General features: G+C 35.8%; 2 protein-coding genes across 7 annotated transcripts in view; one reads left to right on the forward strand and one right to left on the reverse strand.

Moving 5' to 3' along the window:
* The window catches only part of PPIG (peptidylprolyl isomerase G), a 39,235-nt gene extending 19,159 nt beyond the window's left edge, over window positions 1-20,076 (reverse strand). The window contains exons 1-12 of one of the 6 annotated variants that reach the window (XM_057745749.1): window positions 19,941-20,065; window positions 19,099-19,303; window positions 18,318-18,504; window positions 17,118-17,170; window positions 13,070-13,117; window positions 12,673-12,750; window positions 12,501-12,575; window positions 11,479-11,586; window positions 10,619-10,663; window positions 9,683-9,770; window positions 5,215-5,244; window positions 4,984-5,123 (exon numbers count right to left, since the gene is read on the reverse strand). In XM_057745749.1, coding sequence (XP_057601732.1) covers window positions 4,984-5,123; window positions 5,215-5,244; window positions 9,683-9,770; window positions 10,619-10,663; window positions 11,479-11,586; window positions 12,501-12,575; window positions 12,673-12,733 — 547 coding nt within the window. In that variant the 5' untranslated portion in view covers window positions 12,734-12,750; window positions 13,070-13,117; window positions 17,118-17,170; ... (1 more) ...; window positions 19,099-19,303; window positions 19,941-20,065. Of the gene's footprint in view, window positions 1-4,983; window positions 5,124-5,214; window positions 5,245-9,682; window positions 9,771-10,618; window positions 10,664-11,478; window positions 11,587-12,500; window positions 12,576-12,672; window positions 12,751-13,069; window positions 13,118-14,348; window positions 14,366-17,117; window positions 17,171-18,317; window positions 18,505-19,098; window positions 19,304-19,560; window positions 19,638-19,940 lie in introns of those variants that run through there. The other 5 variants (XM_057745752.1, XM_057745754.1, XM_057745750.1 and 2 more) reach the window with 5 other exon arrangements.
* The window catches only part of FASTKD1 (FAST kinase domains 1), a 39,915-nt gene continuing 34,474 nt past the window's right edge, over window positions 20,073-25,513 (forward strand). Inside the window, exons 1-2 of the mRNA XM_057745748.1 lie at window positions 20,073-20,191; window positions 25,293-25,411. The gene's annotated coding sequence lies outside the window, so the exon portion shown is untranslated. The remainder of the gene's footprint in view (window positions 20,192-25,292; window positions 25,412-25,513) is intronic.

A 25,513-nucleotide genomic window follows, 5' to 3' on the forward strand; every position in this document is an offset into this window, starting at 1 on the left:
ATAGAAATTACCCAACCAGAACATCATAGAAAACGTAAAAAACAAACAAAAAATGAGCAGAGCCTCAGAAACCTGTAGAACAATAAACAAAACATCTAACATTTATGTTATCAGAATCCCAGGAGAAAAATTTGAAATTAAAAAAATTTTTAAATAATAATGGAAGAAAATTCCCCACATTTGGCTCAAAGTATAGACTTAGTGAATCAGGAAGCTAAGCAAACCTCAAACAGGATAAACTAAGTAATTCACACCAAGACACATCAAACTCAAACTTCTAAAAGCTAGAAACAAAGAAAAAAATACTGAAAACAGCTGGAGAGGAGCAATATGTTACCTATAGGGGAACAATGACTTGAATGACAACAGACATCTCACTTGAAACCATAGAGGCCAGAAGGAAGTGGCCTAACACTTTTTTATGTGCTGAAAGAACTGCCAACCCTGAATTCTATATCTAGTGAAAATACCTATCACGAAAGAAAGGGAAATAGAGACATTTTCAGAAAACTAAGACAGTTACCAGCAGACCTACCCTTAAAAAAAAGGCTCATTTCACCAAACAAAAGGAAATAAAAGGAGGAGTCCTGGAGTTTCAGAAAGGAAGAACCGAATGGGTAAAAATAGGAGGTAAAGGAATTAATTAACAATCAGCTCATATAAAAATAGATAAAATCACTCCTGAGATGATAGCATCAAATAGCTTAGAGAAATGCTGATTTAAACTAGCTTAAAAATACGAAAAAACACTGTATTATTAGGCAAAGATTAAAGAGTTTGATATTACGTGGCTTTGCAAAGGGCGTAGGGAAATTAATTTTCCTATATCCTAGTGGCAGTGTCTACCAACATTACAAATGCATGACCCCTATAATCTGTTAATTCTATTTCTAGGAGCTTATCTTACATGATCAACATTCACATACGTGTAGAAGGATATACAAAATCTGAGAATGGGAACTGATGGGCAGAGACGGGAAAAGGATGTTTCACTGATTATCCTTTTATGCTTTCTAAATTTTGAGCAAAATGACTGTATTAAATTTTAAAATTGAAGAAATTTTAAAACTCCCAAATCTAACAATTGTTATCACCCCATTCTCCAAAAAACCCTACTTCCTGCCTAACCACTTAAATAAAATCTATTTCAAAAAATCTTTTATAAGCATATACCCATCCTTAAGATAAAATGAAACAAAAGCTAAACACAATGCAAGTTAAGAATCATAATGGATAAAAAGGAATTACAAAGAGCAACACTTTTTAAACTCTTGGGCCACTTCTGGTTAGTTTACTCTAGATTTTGTAGATTGCTTATCAATCCCTATGTAAAAGAATTTCTCAACCCTGGTCCCTGCCTTTGTTGGGAGGGGAGGCAGGGAATGGTGTAATACTAATGGGTACTGACTTTACTAGTATGATGTTAAGGTGAAAAAACAAACTTTCAGAACACTTTACTTGTAAAAACATGGTAAGAAAATGCTGTCTTACTAATTTTTTGAGAGAGATACATTTTATACTGATGAATTTCACATGAAACCGTTATATTGAATGAAACTTCCAGGCCATCATCAAAATAAGGTTTGAAATAAAGAATAGAACTATACCTAAAATAAAGCTCTTTTCATTTCAAAATTACTGGATCTCCCCTCTAAACAGTTTCTAAGTTTAACATCCCACTGCCATCGCCATGGCTCTTAATTCCACAATAAATACACTAAAATGGAATCCTGTCACCATACAAATGAGTCTCTGATCTTTTTCACTGTCTCTTGAGTACAAGATTCATCGGCTGCTTCTTCTGTTGTGCTCTTCTTTCTGTATTGCCAGGCAATCTGTTTTCTACCACATACATGCAAGATTTCTGCTCATATAACTATTTATTTATTGCCACGTTGCCATAACTCAGCACTTGTGTTTCTATGTACTTTGTAATATATCACTGGCCCCATCTCATGTCGCATGGTAAAGGTGGAGAGACCTCTCTTTAACTGCAGTGAACCCTGAAGAGACCAACATGATCTGAGATCATGGTGAGTCCTGAAAAACCAGAAAGTACCTTAATCAGGGTAGTGGTCTGTGTTCTATCCTTCACTCTGCCCCTTGATAGCCTCTACAGGGATGCAGTTTTGATTAGCCTCCAGTGTTCCCCCTCTGCATCTGTTGGAAGGATCTTTCTCTTGACTCTGAACCTTCTCAGGCACATTCAAATAGCCACAAAGAGCAGAATTTCCAGTCTCACAACAGCAAAGGGAGAAAGGCCCAAGATGATTGCCCACACTCACCAAGACCACATACAGGTGGGCCCAGACAGTCAGATTTCTTCAGAAGCCTTTTTGTTTTCTTTCAGGAAGTTAGAAAAAGAAAAAAAAAAGATTCTGTATTTATTTCTTTTTAAACTGGGGTGTGTATCTCTCAAACAAGCTTTTAAATATGCTGCTGCTGATGAGCACCACTGTGTTACACAAAGCTTTTTGACAATTTCCAACTTAAGACTGTAAGAAGGCCAACAAACTTACAAACTGGATGTAAGATATAGCTCTGCCTAAAAAAATGATTACACAGATGCATGACAAAATCCATTCTGACCAATGTTCTGAATGGTAATTGAAGGACTGTAGGGTAATAGGTGCCAAACTGTGTGATCTCAAACATAAAGATCTTTTCCTCTTTCCACAGTGTGATCCAGAACAGAGCAGGCATGGAAGGTACCACTTGAAACAAATCTGACCTTTTCAGTAACTCCTGGGCAGACAGTAACAAAGGGCCAAATCTTCCCCAACTGATGAAACATACGGCAAGATATGCTTCCTTAGCATGAGTCTGAGGAATACACACTAAAACACTACATCAACTTTCAGCACAGCTTCCTGGCCACATGGCTTGGGTAAAATTAGCATTTATCACTTCAGATGAAAATAAAGAGTGACACCCATTCACCGTCTCATCCTTTCAACAAATATTCAAACACTGACCATTTAGTACCAAAAGAATCTTTACACCAAATTTATTAGTCTCTGATAACTTTTTTGGTTTAAGATGTAAGCTTTTTAATGATCTCAATTTCTTTCTAAATATGTAAACCCTATAGTATCCTTAACTTTTATAAGCAGAGAACAGATCCTAACACAAGATCCTTAAAGTCTACAAAACACAAGAAAAAAGTCAGGGACTTCCATGGTGGTCCAGTGGTTAAGAATCCACCTTCCAAAGCAGAGGACTCGGGTTCGATCCCTGGTCAGGGAACTAAGATCCCACATGCCGTGGGGCAACTAAGCCTGCGCGCACTCTAGAGCCCATGTGTACCACAACTACTGTGAAACTAGAGAGAAGCCTGTGTGCCACAAGGAAAGATCCCCCATGCCACAACTAAGATCCCATGTGCCACAACTAAGAACCAACACAGCCAAATAAATAAACATTAAAATTAAAAAAAAAAAAGAAAAAAGCCAAAAAACAGTTAAGTACACAATAAAAGATGAAGATTTTCTAGATGATGTGGGAAGAAATAATGCCTTAAACCAAAATATTCCAATTGTACCAACAAGTGTTTGAAGAATTAAATAGCAGAAGATTCAGGGTCCAAAATTTGCAAAGATTAATACAGATTGCTTTTCAATCTCTATTTTTTCAAAAAAAGGTAAGATACTCAACATCTCATTCTTTCTGAAACATCATGAACACAAGGCATCTATTATAACTGTTGTTTGTAAATAAGGATAAATAGCCAGATCATGAACACAAGAAGTTAAACAGTCCCAGTGTGAGCTGCGGCAATATTCCTGCAGTGGTTTACAAGGTATATATTTGACATAACAGACAAGAAATTGAAATCATTAGAATCAAAGTGGAATGCGGAGAAAGAAAATTAAAAATAAGCCTTCTCCAGGGAATTCCCTGGCAGTCCAGTGGTTAGAACTCGGCACTTTCACTGCCGTGGGCTCTGGTTTGATCCCTGATCGGCGAACTAAAGAAAAGCAAAATAAAATGTGCATATTACAGAGCACATTAGTATACCTAAAACTTGAGAAAAGAATGTTCTACTTAGAGCAATTCTGAAAGGAGTATTAAAGACTTTAATGAGTTAGCAACACCTAACAGAAAAAGCTCTAGATCTGGAGCCAGCAAACTTGGGCCTGAGGTCTAGTTCCCTGATGTGGTAAATAATAATCTCCTTGACTATATCTGTAAAATGAGGAAAATAATATTGACATTATACAGTTCTTGTGAAGATAAGAAAAGCTTATAGATGACCCTCACGTTTGTTAACCATGAAAAACTAAGTACTAAATATTTATTATTTCCTGGATGATTAAGAATAGGAAGACTAGGTCAATTCAGTATTTTACTGCTTTCTACACAGATTTGAAGGTAATCTCACCCCACTACTTTTAGAGTGTCAGACTCAATACCTGTAATAAACAATAGCAGTTACATATTTCATATATAATATAAAGACTTAAAATACTCACTTAAAACAAAGTTCTTACCATTTCAGACAATATCATATAAAACTACCAGTCGTGTTAACTTCAAGTGCTCTTATCTAAGTAAAAGAAGTTTCTCAAATATGCCAGATGCTTCTGAATCTAAGCAGTGCATGAAGGGGAAATAATTTATTCCCATAAAGTTTGTCTATGTTAATTTCTTCAATTGTCATCCTGCCTCCTCCCCACTGTCTATTTCCCTAGAAGAATATTTACTTACCATGCTATTTAGACAACCACACTTTTTAAAACTCCAAAAAACAAAGTGGAAATAGAAGGATGAATTACTACAAATAATTCTAGGAAAGTTAAGCAGTTCCGTGGTAAATGAACAAAGCATGAAGTAACATAAAACACATTTAAAAAATACAAAAATACATTTAAAAACACAAAAACTTCATATTTGTATTCACTTTAGTGTAAAGTTCATGCAACTAATTAGAGTGTGTTTGTTTTGTGTGCATAGGGTTATCAGAAATATATATGTGCTTTTTACCTTTAGATTTGGGAATTAGCTCTCCACAACTGAGTATCCGCACCTCAGCAAATGGTTTGCTAGCTGCGTCTGTTTTCTGGTTTTCTATCTCTCTCACAACTTCTTGACCAGAAATCACTTGCCCAAAAACAACGTGATGCCTAAAGAGTCAAGTAAAGATGATTAAATAAAAGCTTCTTATTTTAATATTAACTTAAAGTAGGTTGTAAAATAAATTAAAATAATCTTTACCCATCTAAATGAGGAGTTGGTTTTGTTGTTCTTTTGGAAGTCATCAGATAGAAGAATAAAAACAAAGTCAGAGAAAAACAAAGTTAGCATCTCTAAAAAGGAAAAGAAAATAACTGCATTGGAAACAAAGTAGCAAATGAAGAAATCATACACATGCTGTCTTAATATTAATAGAACTTATTTACCTTAACCTTAAATAGAATCAAATGCAAGATGCTTTTGACATAATGCATTTTCAAAAACTTGTTCTGAAATACCTATACATTGTTGAAAACTTACATAAAATTAAAGTTCACATTTTGGTGTTATTTCTATCCATCCATGTTTCCTGCATGTAACTGATTTCTTATTGAATATCCATGGTTGTACAATGTTCTACTGTCTGGGCACATCATAATTTATCAAACCATTCCACCAGTTTATGGGTTTAATAACAGTGCTTTTCTTTTTTAAGAACTTTTATTGAGATATAATTGACATACAATAAACTGCATGTATTTAAAGTGTACAATTTGATTTTTTTTTCTTATTAGTAATGTATATATGGCAATCCCAATCTCCCAGTTCATCCCACCCCAACCCCCCTGCTTTCCCCACTTGGTGTCCATATGTTTAACAGTGCTTTTCAATCTTAACATTTTAAACAGTTAAAGCCCAGCTCATATTCTGATGCCCTCACACATTTCTGTTGGACCTGAACAGGAAGTCCATATAGTATTTATAAAATTTTAAATTAGCTGCCAAGACTTAAAAATTTGGATACTTCTATATAAAAATCCAGATTCCAGACCTTTTTGAAAACCTGGAAGATGTGGCACTTGGCAATAATTGGTCAGGCTGAGTATCCCTGTTTTCTCTCATACAGAGATTAATAGTTAAGTTTCTTGTCCCAGCAGTCTTTACTCCCTTATGTTACTTGCCTAAGATCTATTGGTCTTTTGAGTTTGTTATCCCTAACATAAAGTAAACTTCACACCCAAGAAAGTTATCAGCATTAAAATCTGGAAAAAACCTAAAATAAGCAACAAGGAATTTTCAAAAATCTTTTTCTCCACATCAACCTTAAAGCTTTGTAGCTAAGAAAGTTGCTATATGAGTAGCTATGAAGACATACGGTACAATAGACTGAAGATGGGCATTATGTTAGATTTATTATTTTTTAAAAATCTTACCAAAACAGGCATTAGAAATTTGGAAGAAGGAACACAATTTAAGCTAGCCTTTGGTTAAAATTAAAACATATGATACTACTAAAAAAAATTCAAACACATACGTGCATTTTTAGAAGTTCACCTTATTTTAAAAACTAATAACCTGTTATTGTTTTCTCACTATAACAGCTATGATACCTGAACTTGCTAAAACTACCTAGAAATGTAAAAACCTAGGTGTACACTATATCTGTATTTGTGTTATATTCACTGTTATAATTTGCACCAAGATATAGTCAATCCTCACTTCACAGATTACATATCTGCCCAGTGGCTTGCTCACTAGAATTTATTTGTAACCCCTAAACCAATACTTGCAGTGCTTTCACGGTCACTCTCAGATTGGTGAAAAAGTATCGATGAGAATGGAAAAACTAGAACTCTTTGTATAATGCTGGTGGGAATGTGAAATGATGTGGCCACTGTAGAAAATAGTCTGGTAGTTCCTCAAAGAGCTACCATATGATCCAACAATTCTACTCCTAGGCATATATCAAAAAGAACTGAAAACAGGGACTCAACCAAATATACGTGCCAATGTTCACTGCAGCATTATTCACAACAGCCAAAAAGTGGAAACAACCCAAGTGTCCACTAACGAATATGGATAAACAAAATGTGGTATGTACATATAATGGAATGATATTTAATCATAAAAAGGAATGAAGTTCTGATACATGCTATAAAACGTGGATGAACCTTGAAAACATGCTAAGTGAAATAAGCTAGAAACAAAAGGACAAATACTGTATGAGTCCACTTATATATACAGAATAGGCATATTCATAGAGACAGAAAGTAGAATAAAGGTTACCAGGGACTGAGGGGAAGGGAAAATTTTGGTTACTCTATGGAATGATGAAATAGTTTTGGAAATAGTGGTGGTAGTTGCATAGCACTATGAATATAATTAACACCACTAAGTTATACAGTTACAAGTGGTTAAAATGGCAAATTTTATATGTTACCACAATAAAACATTAAAAAAAAAAGATTAAAAACAAATTGTTCCCTTTAACAAACAACAGAACACAGAAGAAGTGAAAAAGAGTTATCTAGAAGTGGAAAGAGGGCAGAAGAAACCAACACTTGGAAGATTCTGAGAATATACATGAAGGATTGTATGAATTTAACACAGGGGTTCTGGTTAGCACAGGAAGCATTTTATTTTAAAAAGTGAAAATAAATAACACTCAGTGTAGCTGAGGATCTGATGAAATGGCACTTACATACTGTTGTTCTAGAGTAAACTACATACTTCCTTTTGAAAATCAATGTAGCAATATATATGGTAAAGCCTTAAAAATGTGTAAACATTTCACTAAGTAAACTTCTAGCAATTTACAGAAAAGAATTAAAAAATGTATCAAACAATAGGTACAATAATGTTCACTGCAGCAGTTTGAAAACAAAAAGCAAACCAAATGTTCAAAACTGAGATTAAATAAAACCACAGTACATTCAAACGGGTTAACATGTACTATTAAAATGTTAATTCATATTTAGTGATGTACAGAGATTTATATTACATCTAAAAGTTGATTACAGAGTATACGCAATTCTCCACCTATATTTTTTATTGCATGGAAAGATGCTCTGGAGATGGGATTGTTTTTCTTTTTATCTGCGTGTTCTAATTTTCCTACAACAAATGTGATATAAGTTGTTTTTATATAAAAAAATCAGAAACACCTATATATAGGCAATTGGCTGAACAGACTACAGTATCCACATACAAGAGAGTAACATGCATCTGTGGAAAAAAATGAGAAAGATCTCTATGAACTGATATGGAATGATTTCTAGGATACATCATTAAGTGAAAAGAAAAAAAAATTTTATACAGTATGCTATCTATTGTGTAAGAAAAAAAGGGAAAATAAGATAAAAATATATATCTGTGCTTATGTTTGTAAAAAGAAATACAGAAAATAAACCAGAAACTAATGAGGTTGGTTACTAATATGGATAGGTGGTGAAAAAAAAGGGTGAAAAAATGGGGGAATGGGAATGGAATGAAGAGTCAGGTGGGAGTGATACTTCAATGGTATTCTCTTTGCTTTGACTCTTAGAATCATGTCAATGTTTTAAAAGCTTAAAAAAAATGGAAAAAAAATAAATCAACCTGTGAAGGAGAACAAATGAATTATAACTGGAAACAAATGAATCTAACATTTTGAGTCATAAAATCATACAAAATTTACACTAAAAAGTACTAATCCAAGTCCTTTTTAATCATGATGAATTGATTACATACCCTCACTCTAAAGACAAAAGTCGCTATAAATAGTGAACTCTAGTTAGTATGGTACTTTTCTCAGTGGTATAGGATGGCAATATTTAAATATAGGATTCAACAAATGAGTAGAAATTTTGAACATAATGGGAAATTTCTCACTGTTGAAGAAGGGAGTTACAAATACGGAGGAGAAAATAGAATAGGCCACATGGTACTGGCAGATTAAGTTCTTCTGAGACCAAAAGAGTTTAGGATTAAAGAGGAGAGCAAATCTTTGCCATGGGACATGCTAAAAAGTATCAACTGCTGACAAGTGCCTTTGTAACAATGTTTTTATAGCCAGAAGTAGAAAACATTAGCTGTACCGACTTTGGGTTACAAATATATTTAGTGAGTAGGCAAATTCACAAATACAGAATCTTTGAAAATGAGGAACAACTGTATTTTACTCTTTATAATTAAGTAATTCATGAAGAGATACTCAATGCAAACATCCTGTTCCTTGTTATTAAGCTTATCCTCTAAATTTACCATTCATAGATAATTCTTTCCTGAATCAATTATTACTGAGATGACTGCAAAACAGGAACATTTCTAACTCCATAATTCCTTTTACATTTATTGGCTGCATTCTACTAAGGAACAGTTTTTCTTTCTCCCTAGTTACTTATTCATTTATCATTTATATGTGAATGGACTCCTGGATTTCTATTTTATTTGGTAATATGATACCGTCATCACTCATTTTCAAAATAATCAATGCTGAACTTGTCCTAATTTGACCAGTGGGAACCCCACCCCTTTAAGCTGGCTCCTGAGTCCTATGACAAAAGTCTTCATCATTTGAAAACTTCAGCAGTACACTTCAACTCCCCTTTCAACACTTCTTTGTTCTTCCTCCTTCAAAAATTCTCCCCCTTATGTCCCTCTCCTATTTATCAGTGATCAGTGGCAGGCACACAGAGAAATGACACACCGAAAAAGGGATATTTTAAATTATCAGATCATAAATTCTTACATGAAGAACTGTGAGCCATTTGTATCCTTCCCTCTGTTGGCCATTGACAAGAGAAATTCTTTGTTGTGTTTGACAGCAAAACTCTCATCTACAGAGGAGCAAAGTTTTCAGTTAACATTATAACTCTCCCAACCCCCTAATTCATTTTCATTCCTCTTCATATCTTGTGTTCACATCATGTGCTCAGGTTAAAAGAAGAGCAATCCAATATTAACCAATCCCCTCCCCCAACTAGTCCTATTAAAATATTTCTAATTTTCAATCCCTTGCTATAAAATCCAAATACTTTTTATCCATCCCCTTTCAATATTATTCTTAGTATAGAGAGGCACTCCTTAATCTTAATCTCTACCACAGTAGAAAGAGCAGCTTATCACCAGAAGAGCAGCGTGCCTTCAAATCTTGGATTAGAATGAGAAAAAACCAGGTGGAATGTGAAACAAAACTTCACCGTCTCCCAAAAGTGAACGATGGGAAATATGAAATTAATTCCACAATCACATGTTTATAGTCTTTCAAATGGTCTTCACATTAATAAAAAATCCCATACAGAAAACTTAAATTTGGGAAAAACATTACAGCCAAATTCAGAATATCAAAGATTAAAAAAATGGACACACAAAAATGTTGATATCGTCACTAAGAAATAGAGCTGAACCTCTTTTAATAAAGATTAAGATCAAGCTATGGAAGCTCCTATTCTAGCACAATTCTAAAAGTTTATTATAGATCATTGAAACCCTTCAAGTAATATGATGTACGAATGTTCTAAACACACAAAAAATCCTACCTTTATACTACATAAAATTTTTCACAAAAAAATTAACTTTCAGTTTAGTTCAAGGTAGCTGGATATTAGTATATCAATAATCTTATTGATTCAATAGAGAAAAATCAAATGAATAAAATACCAGAAAACATTAAAAACATTTTTACCTTCAAAAAATCCTCCATAAATGGATTCCCCTCCTCGTCCATTCCCTAAGAATGAAAAAACATGGACTCTTAGAATTGCTAAGTCAGTAATCTCCTTGAAGGTGCTAACTAAGCAAAATGCTTCTTACAAAGTAGGTACATGAATGACTTTGAATCAATAGTCAAAAATTCACAGCAAATCATAAGACATTAACTTAAAGTCAATACCGATAAGATCCCAAATTATTTTCTCTCCACTATGAGACAACAGTATGAGTGTGACAAAGACTATTAAGATCTGTAAAAAAAAAAAATTCAGATTCTAACAATGATTATGTAGGTCTTTTAACAAAAATTACTAGTAGCTTTTCAAAGTGCCTTTAAAAACGTGGTTTCAATGTTTTTACAATAAGAGAGTAGAGGTAAAAACTATACTGTAGTAAAGGATTACTGGCTGTGACAAAATCAAACATGAACACTGACAGGCTACTAAGAGATGAATAGTGTTTTGTTTTTTATCCAGAAGCAAATTTCTGAAATTAATTCATGTACCAAAGATGAAATTTTTTCCTATGTGTTTCCTTCTTTTTATCTATTTCTATGAGTACTTTTAATTCTTTTTTTTTTTGGCCAGGCCAGGCGGATTGTGGGATCTCAGTTCCCCAATCAGGGATTGAACCTGGCCCTTGGCAGTGAAGCTCCATGTCCCAACCACAGGACTGCCAGAGAATTCCCACTACTTCTAATTGTTTGACCAAAGATTAAGTGTGCTGAGAAAAAAATTGGACTAGTACATCTAGAGACTTGTCTAACTTTAAGATCCATGTATTTAAAAAAATATATAAATATATAATTTTCTTTTGTGGGAATCAAAGCCTTACCTTCACTGAAGTCACCACCTTGAACCATAAAATCTTTGACAACTCTGTGAAAGAGACAACTTTTATAATGTAATGGCTTCTGAGTTGATTTCCCTGTCCCCTTTTCACCTACAGAGAAGAAAAATTAGTAGGTCATTAGGTAGATATTAAGGAAGTAGTATTAAAACAAAATTAATGATGAAATCACAAGAAAAAATTTTTTCCCTACTTCTTTAACTTTGTATCTATATGAGATTATGGATGTTCACTAAACTTACTGTGATAATTACTTTTTTTTTTTAAAGATTTATTTTATTATTATTTATTTAATTTTTGGCTGTGTTGGGTCTTTGTTACTGCACATAGGCTTTCCCTAGTTGTGGTGAGCGGAGGCTATTCTTTGTTGTGGTGTACAGGCCTCTCCTTGCGGTGGCCTCTCTTGTTGAGGAGCAAAGGTTCTAGGTGCACAGGCTTCAGTAGCTGCAGTACATGGGCTCAGTAGTTGTGGTGCAAGGGGTTAGTTGTTCTGTAGCATGTGGGATCTTCCAGGCCCAGGATCAAACCTGTGTCCCTTGCATTGGCAGGTGGATTCTTAACTACTGTGCCACGGGGAAGCCCTGTGATAATCACTTTATGATATATGTAAATCAAATCATTATGCTGTACACCTTAAAACTTATACAGTGGTATATGTCAATTATATCTCAATAAAAGTGCAAGAAAATTTTAAATAAATAAAAAACTTTATTAAAAGTTAAAAAAAATTTAATGATGAAATGTTTTGCTCAGTAAAATATACCTTTCTTGACCTATACAGACTTCTTGCACCCATGCTTTTCTAGTGAGTGTAGAAATCAATCCCAGACACAATCCCATTACAACTAATAGGTCTAAGAATTGTTGTCATGTCTAGTCAATGTTGTATAAACAGCATGCTGGGGAAATAATACTCATGAAAAAATCTAAAACATGTTAAATAAAAAAGTAAAGCAAATTGAAGTCCAATGGGACTACTATTAGGGCAAGTAAAACTGTCAACAAACCTGTACAAAGACAACGAAAGTTCTCGCATGTTTTGGGGCACACATCAGAAAATAATTCAAAGACAACTCTTCCAGCTGAAAAAGAAGGTAGTTGGTTTAAATTTCTTTACTAATTTAAAAATATTAAATACTTATATATATAAATGTTAAATACGGATATTAGTTTCCTTACCAGGTTGATTATTAATGGCGATGTCAAAAAAACATCGAGGACGCTGAACTTTTATTCCCATGGCTTCAATACGTCAATCTATGAGTAAAACACAGTTTCAGGCAAACAGACTAAAACAGCAAAGATTTTTCATAAATTTCTGAAATCAAAACAAAACTCTGTGGAGCATAAACAAGAAACATAGTCTCAACTTATTTTTATATTTACTTCCATGACATAAATCACATGAATTACCCCCTTGTCTTCTAAGAGATTAGACTGCATCTTGTGAAGCAATCGGAAAAGACATAAAACGTTTAGCCAATATATAATACAATTCCTATTCCTAGATTGCCACCTCAAACAGAAAACTGTATGAAGTCTGTACGATTAGTGAACTAATAAACAGGCAGCTTACCTTGAAATAAAGAAAAATCAAGGACAAACTGATCCAATCTTTTTGCTCCTAGAAAATAAAAATAAATTTTGATTAAAATGGTGGAGTTTTTAAAAGAAAAACATTCAAATTCTTAAAAAATGCCAAAAATAATTCCTTGAGGAAGAAAGAAAGTGGGATAATTTAACAATAGCAATACATGGTAGATTTACACTCTGAGTAACAACTACATTACATTTTACATATAAAACTATTTTTTGATCATGAACAATAGCCTTTACTGATACGCTAGTGGAGAAACAAAAAACATCAATAAGTGAGATGCTCTATTTAAGTTTTATCTACATAGCAGATAGTTATTAGTTAAGACATTCTTTCAATAAGGCATTTATTTTAAGGACTTAGAATGTTTGAATTGTAATACTTTGTGGAGAATGACAGGGTAACGTGAAAAGCAGAAGAAACAAAGGCATTTAGTGTAAATAGCATCCAAAATGATGAACTATAAAAATTAGTTTCATCTGTTCAGAAGAGAGGCCAAAATGTTTATGCTTTTCTGAAAATTACAGTATCTAAGCTGATAGCTCAGTAAGCAGTGAATGATTATTTTGAATGCAGCGAAATTTTTAGAGACAATTTTAGATTCACAGAGTTACAGAAAATGATAGAGATACATGTTTCGCCAATGGTAACATTTTACAAAACTACAGTATAATAGCACAACTGTAGCGTAAAAGCATAACAAAGCTGATACAATCCACTTCACATTTCCCCAGTTCTACCTGTACTCATTTGTGTGTGTATTTATTTAGTTCTACACAATTTTATCACATGTATAGGTTCATATATCTACCACCATTCCTTATCAATGTTACACACACCACAAACTATGAGTCAGAACACTCAACAATAAAAGCATGGAAGACTTTGCCCAAATTACCAACAATTTGAAAAATACAAATTCTATGTATTTATTGCATGGAAAGGGGAGGAAATACCATTTTCTTACAACTTGTTCCATTTTTTATTTCTAAAAGATACAATGTATATACAAAAATTTTGTTTCACATGAAATAAAGCAGAAAAGATGTCTTTCAATCCTCCAGGAGACTACAGACATAGACTTCCTGAAAACAATAAAACAAAACTTGGCAATTTTAATATTTGCCAAGTTTGTTGCATTGTTTTTATTTATACAGAATTTCAGTTTATGCACATTTGAAGCTGAGAATACACTGAATCCATAAATCTGAAGAAACTACACTATCTTAAAGAAAAATATTAAATTACTACTTAGTACCTAATTATCTTTAATCTTCTAAATAACTTTTGCAGGCCTTCTTAAATTCTCTACTTTTGGGGGTAGAAGAAGAGAAGAGGGAATTTAGTGATTTATTTTTCTCCAAAAAAACTTCTAAAGTTATTTGTTTAGCCACAATATCCCAGGCAGAGATTTCTTTTCTTACAAAATGAGTATAGTATAGATAGCACTGCCCAAAACATATCAAATTGTTTACAATTACAGTTGATTTCCTATTTACTGTGTTCTTGAAAACAAACTCTCTGTCAAACATACACAGGGAAGACTGTTATTCAGTCACAAAAAAGAAAAAATCCTCCCACTTGTGACAACACAGATGGGCCTTAGGGGCATCAGTTAACTGAAATGAGTCAGAGAAAGACAAATACTGTACAATCTCACACAGGGAATATTAAAAAAAAAAACCCCAAAATCCAAACTTATAAAGTCCCGAGAATGTAAGGTACAGCATGGCTAATAATACTGGTATTACAATATCTAAAATCAAACACAAGACAAACATCTGGTTAATTTTTCTTTCTTTCTTTTTTATTTTCAAGAAAGAGTAAAGAGGACACAATACTGAGAGAAACCAAAAATACACTTTAGGGAAAAAATCAAACCTGTGCAATTTTCAAGTCTATGCAATTTTCAATAAAATAAGTCATAAATTTCCTAAGAATAGTACATAAAGAAAGCTTTCAGAGCAGTAGTCTGCAGGTGACCTATTCACTACAAAGCTGTTTAAATGAGTTGCAGCTATTTCTATAAAATGCAGATATAAATTTTTCTTTAAAAAAATCACCATATGTAGCAACATGTCCCATTCCTATACAGCAATCAGCACAGTGCGCCCCATTAGATGAGGTATACGTTCCAGTTTGAGTATATGTTCCAGTTTGACCGACTTTCCACTACTGCATGTTAGCTGTTACCATTTATCATCTATTTGACCTCTTGCATTCACCTCACCTGCCTGACTCCCTCAGACATGAGTATTTGATACTTAATTTCATCTATTTTATTTATAATAAAAATACTTTTAAAGATAATCAGTAAAATTAATAAGCTCACTGAAAAGAGTATACAAAATGCATAAAATCCTGACACTTAGCTACAACTTTTAATATTTTTATATATATTCTCCTTTCTTCTAAGCAGAAAGAATTACAGTATGTTGTTTTAAATGTTTATCAACACTATCATAGTCATTTTTGTATGTCAACAATACATAATGTAATAAAATTTCAAAATATTACATGCTAGGATTATAAACTTCTGCAACAAATATATTTCATAAAAGTATCAGAGATGTAACAAATGCATAAGTAGAAAGTTTAATCTTATAGTTTCATGCATAAAATAATTTCCAAATTCACCCTAAAGTAACATGAAGGATGGGGGTGGGAAGGCAGGAGAAGGACATAGGCAACTAGTTATTAAAATATATAGTAAAGAACATGGTATTTGTAATTAGGCAATAAATAATGCAGTGACTTTATTACATTCAAAGAATTACTTGGAAGTTTCACACAATATGAGGGAGTCAGCATAATAATAAATCTTGAAAAAGGAGACAGTAAATACTTTTAACCGCTTTCTGATTCCTTTGGCTAATTCCTAAGTGTCCTTAAAGATTCAACATAGCCAATGTACACTCCAGGAGTTTCACCCTCTCTAAAGTTTAAATGATTCTCATTGGTTGAATTTTATCTTCATTATCGTAAACTTGTCTGTAAACTTCTTGAACTCAGATCCTTTATATCTTCAACACCAAGCATAATGCCTGGCCCAGGACTACAAACAGAATGCTAGTTAAGCCATGAGCAGAAGCAGATTCTTACTTGGTGCCTTTTCTCCCATATGTACTGCTTCTTACATGGGATATTGCTAATACATCTCTGCAGTTAGTAAATCCTCTCAGCCTATTCCACAATTGAAATAGTCTATTCTCTAGATATGCCTACCAGGGCTGCATCCTATTAACAAAGTATCTTTTTTCTTTTTTCTTTTTCTTTAAACAGAATCCACTAATAAGAGAGAGCATCTTCAGATCAAGAGTAAGAAACTGAGATGGGAAGTTGTCATCTGCTTAAGTTTAATAAAGCAGGTAACAATTTTCATATAAGACTTCCACCTCTAAGTGCAATCATATTAAGTTTATCTAAAACTATAGCAGATCTTGAAGATTACTTTCAAATTTGGCAATCTAACATTTACATTTTACATTCACTCTTTACCCTACCTTAATGTAGTTCAGAGAGATCAAATGAGAAATAAAAATGGATTGCTTAAAAAACATTTAAAAACATTTATGAATGCCAGATTGCTAGTGAATTAAGTACAACCAAGTTAACACTCTGAGATGTCAGAAAAGGCAACTATGATCTTCCTTACAGTTCCCCTTCCCTTAATGTCTCTGACAGTCACAAACTTTTACACTGGTAAAAACATGAGTAACTGTATAGGCACTTACTAAATTCTTAAATCCTTCAGAAAACTTAAATAGAGAAAAATTGTAATGTTGCCAAGTTCAGTGTTAAATAACTGCACAATCTGAGAAACATAAAAATGTAATACAACTATGCTAGTACCAAACTAAAAAACATATAATAACTGGAAAATCTCTGCTAATAGTCTTAATATTGTACCTGCAATTATTTAAGCTCTTATAATGATAAATTTATCCCACTGGCTCCAAAGGTAGAAACACACCAGCCTAGCAATGTGTTATTCAATCCAGTAACTCCTAAATAAAAAATTACAGACCTTTGAAATTTGAAGGAAATAGATGATCTGGTCCAATCTTCTGATTTTATAGACTGAGAACAAGAGGACGAGAGAGCTGAAGTGACTACCTCAAAGTCACAAGTGGAAAAAAAAGCAAGCATTTTCTGGTGAAGACTACGGCTTCACTGTAGAAACGACCTTATTCGCAAATATTCCAGATAATGGCTTACATAATCTTACTTTTCACCATAGGACCACAATGCAATGATTTAATTATCCATAAACTTTAAGCTAAAGTTTATGTATAATTAACAATAGTTTAATATATAAACAACCAGGCTTCATGCAACTTAAAAATCAACAGGTTAAGAAATCTTTCATGTTTTAAAATTAACCATTTTAATACCAAAAATTGGTACCTATATTTATAAGCACAACGTATTTAAATTTCAAGAACAAGTTGGTAATCATTTTAAGCCACAACTCAAACTAAAAGTGCAAAAGACTTCCTGTCTGGCACTAAAAGTACAAAGTCCCAGTTAGAGCAGTTTTCTCTGAATATTTATAAAACTGCCTGTGGTAAATATCAAGATGCAAGATTTGCTCTACAGAAATAAAAATATAATGCGTTCTTTTGGAGACTATATATGCGTTAAACCAGGTCAAAACCACTGACAAATCAAATGAAAACTGAAACTTGGTGCTAATAGTAAAGTTAAACAACAGATACTACTATGTAGCAGAGATCTGCAACAAACTCCTCAAATCACTTGAATTAATTATCTATGGATTCCAACTACATATAACAAGTAAGAACCTTAGTACATTAGGATACGGAAAATAAACACATTATAATTCTGATGAAATATCCTATAAGTAAAAAAATAAGGGAAAACATCAACATGTATTTCTTAAAAGAGCAACACTTGAAGAATTAATTGCAGATGGTGTCCTGATAACTCATAGAACTAGTTCATCCTACTATGAATGGCTACCAATTTCCCTCTGCATAGAGAATGGATGCTGCCTGACAGGAAATCTAATGTAAAATATGCAAAATATCAAAAGGACAAAGACTTTACTTAGAGGCCACTGATACTGCAAGACCACAGTAACAAGCACGAAAAATGAAAGGCCTTTAATAAGTCACAATAAATGTAACGTATGCTCTTCACTTCATTCATAGGAGAACCGCTAAGTTCTTACAGAAAACTGATTTCACACAGAATTTTAACAAACCTGAATATTTATTTCTGAAGCCCACAGCTGATGAATGTCTGAAATCAAAGTATCATTTTATAGATGAAAAAAAAAATGAGGTTCAGAAAGATGGCTGGGCCGGAAACAAATCCAAAGTTTCTAACCTAGGAAGTTTGCATATTTGTTGTACACCACTGACAGCAGGGGAAGGCAACCTGACAACAGCCTGCAAAGACAAAAACCTTAAAATGGTAAACAAAATTAAAAAACAAAATCTAAACAAACAAACAAAAAAAGCACAGAATCCTACTACAAGAAAAAACCCATTAGGATCTCAGGGCACTAATAATCCTGAATCATAAAGAAAACAATGCAAAATGAGTTCTGTTTAAGACAGAAGTGTGTAATTTCTTACAGAAATAATCCCATGTCAAATGGTTAACCTAAAAAAAAGGAAGGGCGGGAGATAAAACCGGTATATTTTTGGATACGTAAAAAATATGAATGAAACTGCCATTGCAGATAACTGTGCCTTTTCTGGATTTTATATCGCGATTTCAAAGATGTTTACACACGCCCCTCTCCATCATCTGTACAAACCGGGAAGTTACCGGCCATCCTTTGCCAAACGGTAATCCACAGACGAATTCACATACTTCTCTATCTGGTTTTAGCTACCTAAAATGAACGTACCCCCTAATTTCCACAACATTTAATTGTTCCTTGGATGTATTTCTGATCACTACTGCAAAAACTTCGTCCTGCATAAAGTACTGTGGTGGGAAGAAAATAACATCAATGCACAAAATGGTTCTTTTACATTTCCAAAGCGACTGAGAGTTTTCCATTCCCGCAGACCTCGATTCAGCACCTTAAAAGACTAAAAATGAGACAAATTCGCACACTTCCCCCAAGACATATGGAGCTCCGAAGCCATCCCTTCCTCCAAAAGAGTAATTATCTCCTCCTAAAAGGCCTGTGCTGCTCACAGCTCCTCGGCAACGTGGGAGAACTTGCAGTCAGCCCTGGGATGAGAAGGGAAGAGCCTGGATTCAAGTTTTAGGAGAACTAAGTGGCCTGTGCCACTCCACCACGCACGATAACCGCCTGTGAGAGGAAAAGGTCGCAGCAGGGGGGAAGCCTGTCTTCAGTCTAATCTCAACCCCTGAGATCCAGGCTCCTCGCCTGCTACTCTCCAACCCTACTCTGACAGGACGGCTGGTAACGCCCCCCGCTTCCCCACCTATCCTCCCACCTACCCCGCATTCGTGCTTAGTCTTACGATTTTGAAGCATCAAAATCACCCCGGCTCTCTAAGAGTTCAGGCCGCCGTCGCTGCCGCCATATTACAGCTTGTGCGGCAAAATGCGTCAGGGAGGGAGGTGTGCGCCCGAGTGGAGAGGGCGGGGGCTGGCAAGGGGAGGGTCGTTTCCCAGGCCGCGGAGGCTCCACTGGAAGCCTTCTCCAGCCGCAACAGCTGGAAAGCTGGCGCCGCGGTCCTTGGGGGCTCCCTCTAGGACCGGGCATTCCCGATACCACGAGGGGAAGACGGTTTAGTCGGCCTGGGCCTACCGCGCCGGCTCCGCCCCTCGGGCCCTTCCCGCTCTCGTCCTCCGGCACGGCTGCAAAGGACACCACCGACACGGGCCCCGCGCCACCTACTTGCACCAGCACAGGCTCCTCTTCTCGGGGTCCGATCCTTTAAAGCGCTTCAAATCTGCCGCCGCCAGAAAAGGCGCTAAAGCCCACTAACCGCCTCCCTCCCCCCACAACCCAGTCCCGGCGTGGAGGCAAAGCGTCGCGTCGGAAGTACGTCACGGCCCGGTGGCCCGCATCTCCTGGTGATCCCTTGCTTGCGTCACTTCACCCTCCCTGGAGTTCTAGGATTTGGGTGCCTGTTAAACGCCTGGTTTGTAGGTAACTTAATGCTTTCTGCGTGACTTGATTGAGAACGTTTGTGACCATCAGAATGCCATGTCGTTCGTGAAATGAAGTGCTTTACTTAATAAACATTTATTGATCCTCTGCCAGGGTATTGGGAAGGAGACCCTACCTTCAAGGAGCTTCCAGGTCAGCTTCCAATTAACGCTAGGACACAGTTTTAAAAAACAGAAATGAACAAAGTGCTGTTTGAAGAAAGGAGGACATTATAAAGGGCATTGACGCTCTTTGTTGTCTTTTTAAATATTCTCACGGCAACCCCATGATATAGGTTATTATCCTTGTTTCACAGATAAATTGAGGCTCAGGGAAATAAGTGTCTCCTTCCCAAACACACTGTTCCTAAATACCAAAGCAAGGCTTTGACTCCAAATCCAGTGTTCTCTGGGGAGAACACTATTTTAGGACATGTGTTGTTATTTTAATTGTTTTAGCAGGTTAAGAATACCTAAATTGTTAGAATTAATTCCCCTTGCTATTCAGGGGAGTTGGCGGCAATCATTGTGGAGATATGGGGTGAGCGTGTTTTAAAGGAAAGAGCTAAGAGGACTTAGATTTTATTATTGTATGATAAGAACGTTCTTACAATCATTTAAAATTTTCACTCATTTACCTTAGGCAAATTACCTTAGGTAAATTAGTAATTACAATAACAGTTGGGTATGTGGTACATTTAAGGGTCTTCACCAATTTTATTAGCTGTAAAACTGAGAGGACAATCCCTGTCACTTTTAAGCCATTACCTTCATTGCAGGAGACTAGCAGCATACTCATCTTTGAACAGTTCAGAGGTTGTATGAATTTACACTTTGCGATAAGGAGGGCAATTCTGCAATACCTTTAAAAATCCGATTTATAGGGCTTCCTAGGTGGTGCAGTGGTTAAGAATCCGCCTGCCAATGCAGGGGACACGGGTTCCACCCCTACTCCAGGAAGATGCCACATGCCGCGGAGCAACTAAGCCCGTGTGCCACAACTATTGAGCCTGCTCATTACAGCCTGTGAGCCACAACTACTGAGCCCATGTGCTGCAACTACTGAAGCCCACACGCCTAGAGCCTGTGTTTCGCAACAAGAGAAGCCTCCACTCACCGCAACTAAAGAAAGCCTGCGCATAGCAAAAAAAGACCCAACACAGACAATTAAATAAATTTTTAAAAAAAAAATCCAATTTATATCGAGTACAATGTTAAGATAGATTTGTTGAGCGTTGGTTTGTATGATTTTTGTTCAGCTTCCTTCAGAATATATTTTTATTTAGCTATGATATACAGATTTATTTCTTAGATTTCTGCTTACTGGTAGAGGTAATGTGTGACATTGGTGTAACATTCGTATATTCTCCCTCTTTCTCACCCATTCAGTCAGAGACATCTTTGAGGATATACTACAGATTATACCATAGTTAACATTTTGAGATGTACAAAGGTGACATTATTAGTCTTGTTCTAGGATATACTGTCTTTGTAGAGATAGACTTTTAGATGAAGTGACTGAAGAATTATTTAATAATAAAATATTAATAAGTACTTAGATTAGTATACATTTTAAATGGTCAGATTTTAGGAGAGTCTTGTAAGAAGTTTTGAAGCAGCATTACAAATGTCCATTCAGGCACTGGTGGCTGGTGCTGAACCATGACAAAGTTTTCACTGCTCTTTTCTTAAGAAGAGTTGTTTTGGGGGGAATTCCCTGGTGGTCCAGTGGTTAGGACTCAGTGCTCTCACTGTTGGGGCCCCAGGTCCAATCCCAATTGTTTGTCACCTTTTCTTAGATGGTTACAGAAGGTGGAGGGTTTTCTTTCTCTAGATGTCCTTACTTGAACAAATGAAAAATTGGCGTGCTTTGCTGGTTCCCAAACATGTTGATATTTCATTGGTCTGTGAAATCCAAAACTTTTCCAAATAGGATTGGACATGGATTTATTGTTCCAAGAAGGAAGCTGTTGCAAGTAAAAGGAAGTATTGTTATCTCCAACAATATGATGGCTTAAAGGACAAAGGATTTATTTCTCTCTTACATAACAGATCTGAGGTGAGTGGGCCAGATCACAGGGCAGCTCTACTCCATATAGTCATTTAGGAGCTTGAGTTCCTTATATGCAATTCCAACATACTCCAGGGCCTTGACATTGTATTGCCTTGGGTTTCAGCTGGCAGGAAAAGGAAAGAGGTTATCTCTTAAGGCCTAAACCAGGAATTAATACATGCCACTTTGGCTCTAATTCCATCAACAAAAACTTAATCACATGGCCAAAGCCAATTACAAGGTACTGAGAAATGTAGTATTGGCATGTGTCCAGAAATAAGAAGAGTTATTTTAATAGAAAATTAAGTCTGGGCCACATATCCCATTAAAAGATAGTTATTTGCATAATTACTTTGTGTGACCATTCTACACTATGAGCAGACAAGATTTGCTGTGATGTTGCTAGTGTTTTGAAATACATTTAGACTCTAGTACTTATAGGTGAACTGTTACTTAGGGCTCCCCCCCTTTTATTTTTAGAAATTAACTCTTTTTTTTAAAGTCTTTATTGAATTTGTTACAATATTGCTTCTATTTTATGTTTTAGGTTTTTTGGCCAGGGATCCACAAGGCATGTGCGATCTCAGCTCCCCAACCAGGGTCGGGCCCCCCACCCGCTGCATTGGAAGGCAAAGTCCTAACCACTGGACCGCCAGGGAAGTCCCTAGGTCACTTTTATTAGCAGATTTAAAGAAAAAAATTTTGTAATCATTAAAACAGGATTTCAAGGGGGGGACTTCAGTTAGCCCTTAACTTATTTTGTATGCCTTTTTTAAAGGTAGGATTTTAAAACTAAAGTTTAACATATATTCATAAACCATAAGTATAGTTTCATACAGTTTTACAAAGTGAACGTACAGGTGTAACCTTCACTAGATTAAGACATAGAGCAATATCAGCATCCCAGAAGCCCTCCTCATACCTCCACAAATAATGCTATCACCCCACCCTCCCCCACCCATATCAAAGATAACTTCTATTCGGAGCTCCATCAGCATATATTAGTTTTGTCTGTTTTAGAAACTTATATAAATGGAATTATGCATATATATTCATTTTTAGCTGGCTTTTTTGCTCAGTGTTGTGTTTGTGAGATTATCAATATTGCTGCATGCAACAATAGTTTGTTCTTTCTAATGTTTGTATAGTACTCCATTATATGTGTGTATTAGTTGGGGTTCTCCAGAGAAACAGAAGGAACAGGATACATATATAGGAAAATAATTATTATGAAGAATTGGCTCATGTGATTATGAAGGCTGAGAATTCTTGCAATCTGCTGTCTGCAAGCTAAAGACTCTGAAAAGCCGGTGGTGTAATTCCAGTCCAAGGTCCAGATCCAGGGGAGCTGGTGGTGAAAATCCCAGTCCAAGGGCAGAGGATCAATGTCCCAAGCTTAGGCAGCCAGGTGGGAAGCAAAGGGGGTGATTCCCTCCTTCCTGTGCCTTCTTGTTCTGTTAAAGCCCTCCATGGATTGGATAATGCCCACTCACCTTGGGGAGGGCAGTCTACTTTACTGAGTCCACCAGTTCAAATGCTAATCTCATCCGGATACACAGACGCACCTAAAAACAAGGTTTATCTGGGTAGCTCTTGGCCCAGTCAAGTTGACACATAAAATTAACCACCACAATGGGCATTGCACAATTTATTTATCCATTCTACTTTAGATGGATATTTGTGGTTTTTTTGAGTTTTAGATATTATGAATAAAGTTTTTTTAAAAATAAATTTATTTTATTTATTTATTGGCTGCATTGGGTCTTCATTGCTGCACATGGGCTTTCTCTGGTTGAGGCAAGCAGGGGCTACTCTTCATTGTGGTGCATGGGCTCCTCATTGTGGTGTGGCTTCTCTTGTTGCAGAGCACGGGCTCTAGGTGTGCAGGCTTCAGTCGTTGTGGCACTTGGGCTCAATAGTTGTGGCTTACGGGCTCTAGAGCGCAGGCTCAATAGCTGTGGTGCACAGGCTTAGTTGCTCTGAGGCATGTGAGATCTTCCTGGAGCAGGGATCGAACCTGTGTCCTCTGCATTGGCAGGTGAATTCTTAACCACAGCACCACCTAGGAAGTCCATGAATAAAGTTTTTATGAACGTTCTTGAATCTGGTATATTGGAGCACATATATTTTGCATGTATGATGGGAATATACCTAGGAATGAAATTGTTAGATCTTAGGGTGTGGATAGAATCAGCTTTGGTAGATATTGCCAGTGAGTTTTCTTCTTCTTTTTCTTTTTTTTTTTTTTTGTTTATACCTTATTTTAATATTTAATTTATATTATTTATTTTTTGACAGGAATTCCCTTTCTTTTTCTTCCTTCCTTTCTTTCTTTCATTCTTTCTTTCTTTCTTTCTTTCTTTCTTTCTTTCTTTCTTTCTCTCTTTCTCTCTCTTTTTCTTTCTTTCTTTCTTTCTAATTTCTTTCTTTCTTCCTTCCTTCCTTCCTTCCTTCCTTCCTTCCTTCCTTCCTTCCTTCCTTTCTTTCCTTCTTTCTTTCCTTTCTTTCTTTATTGGAATATAATTGCCTTACACTCTTGTACCAGTTTTTTGAGTTACACCAAAGTGAATCAGCTGTATTTATACATACATCCCCATATCCCCTCCCTCCCGCGACTGCCTCCCACCCTCCCTGTCCTGGCCCTCTAAGGCATCACCCATCATCGAGTTGATCTCCCTTTGTTATACAGCAACTTCCCACTAGCTGTTTTACAGTTGGTAGCGTATATATGTCTATGCTACTCTCTGCCAATGAGTTTTCTGAAGTGGTTGTACAATACTTTTGTTGTATGTGCCTTTTGATTCCAGTATTAGTGAGAGCTCTCATTTTCAAATAAGAGAAGCCCAGATTGAAGTAGCTTAGGTAAAATTGGGAATGTATTGCTTCATGAAACAAAACTGTTGGATACTGTGGTGGCTTTAAAAACATGTCCATAAGTTCTTTAATGTGACTTTCTTCCAATGACTAAGTTTGTGATTTTGGAGACTAGGTCATAAGAGCATTTTGATTTCCTCCTTGCTGTGTTTCTTGGATCACTCACTCTAGGGGAAATCAGCTGCCATGTCTTTAAAACACTCAAGCAGACTGTGGAGAGTCCCATGTGGCAAGAAACAGGCTTCCTGGAAAAAGTCATGCAGGAACTGAGGCCTCCTGCCAACAGCCGTGTGAGTGAGCCATTTAAAAACTATCCTGGGACTTCCCTGGTGGCCCGGTGGGTAAGACTCTGTGCTCCCAATGCAGGGGGCCCAGGTTCTATCCTTGGTTTG

The sequence above is a fragment of the Hippopotamus amphibius genome, chromosome 8 (genome assembly GCF_030028045.1).
Source record: "Hippopotamus amphibius kiboko isolate mHipAmp2 chromosome 8, mHipAmp2.hap2, whole genome shotgun sequence".
NCBI classification, from domain to species: Eukaryota; Metazoa; Chordata; class Mammalia; order Artiodactyla; family Hippopotamidae; genus Hippopotamus; species Hippopotamus amphibius.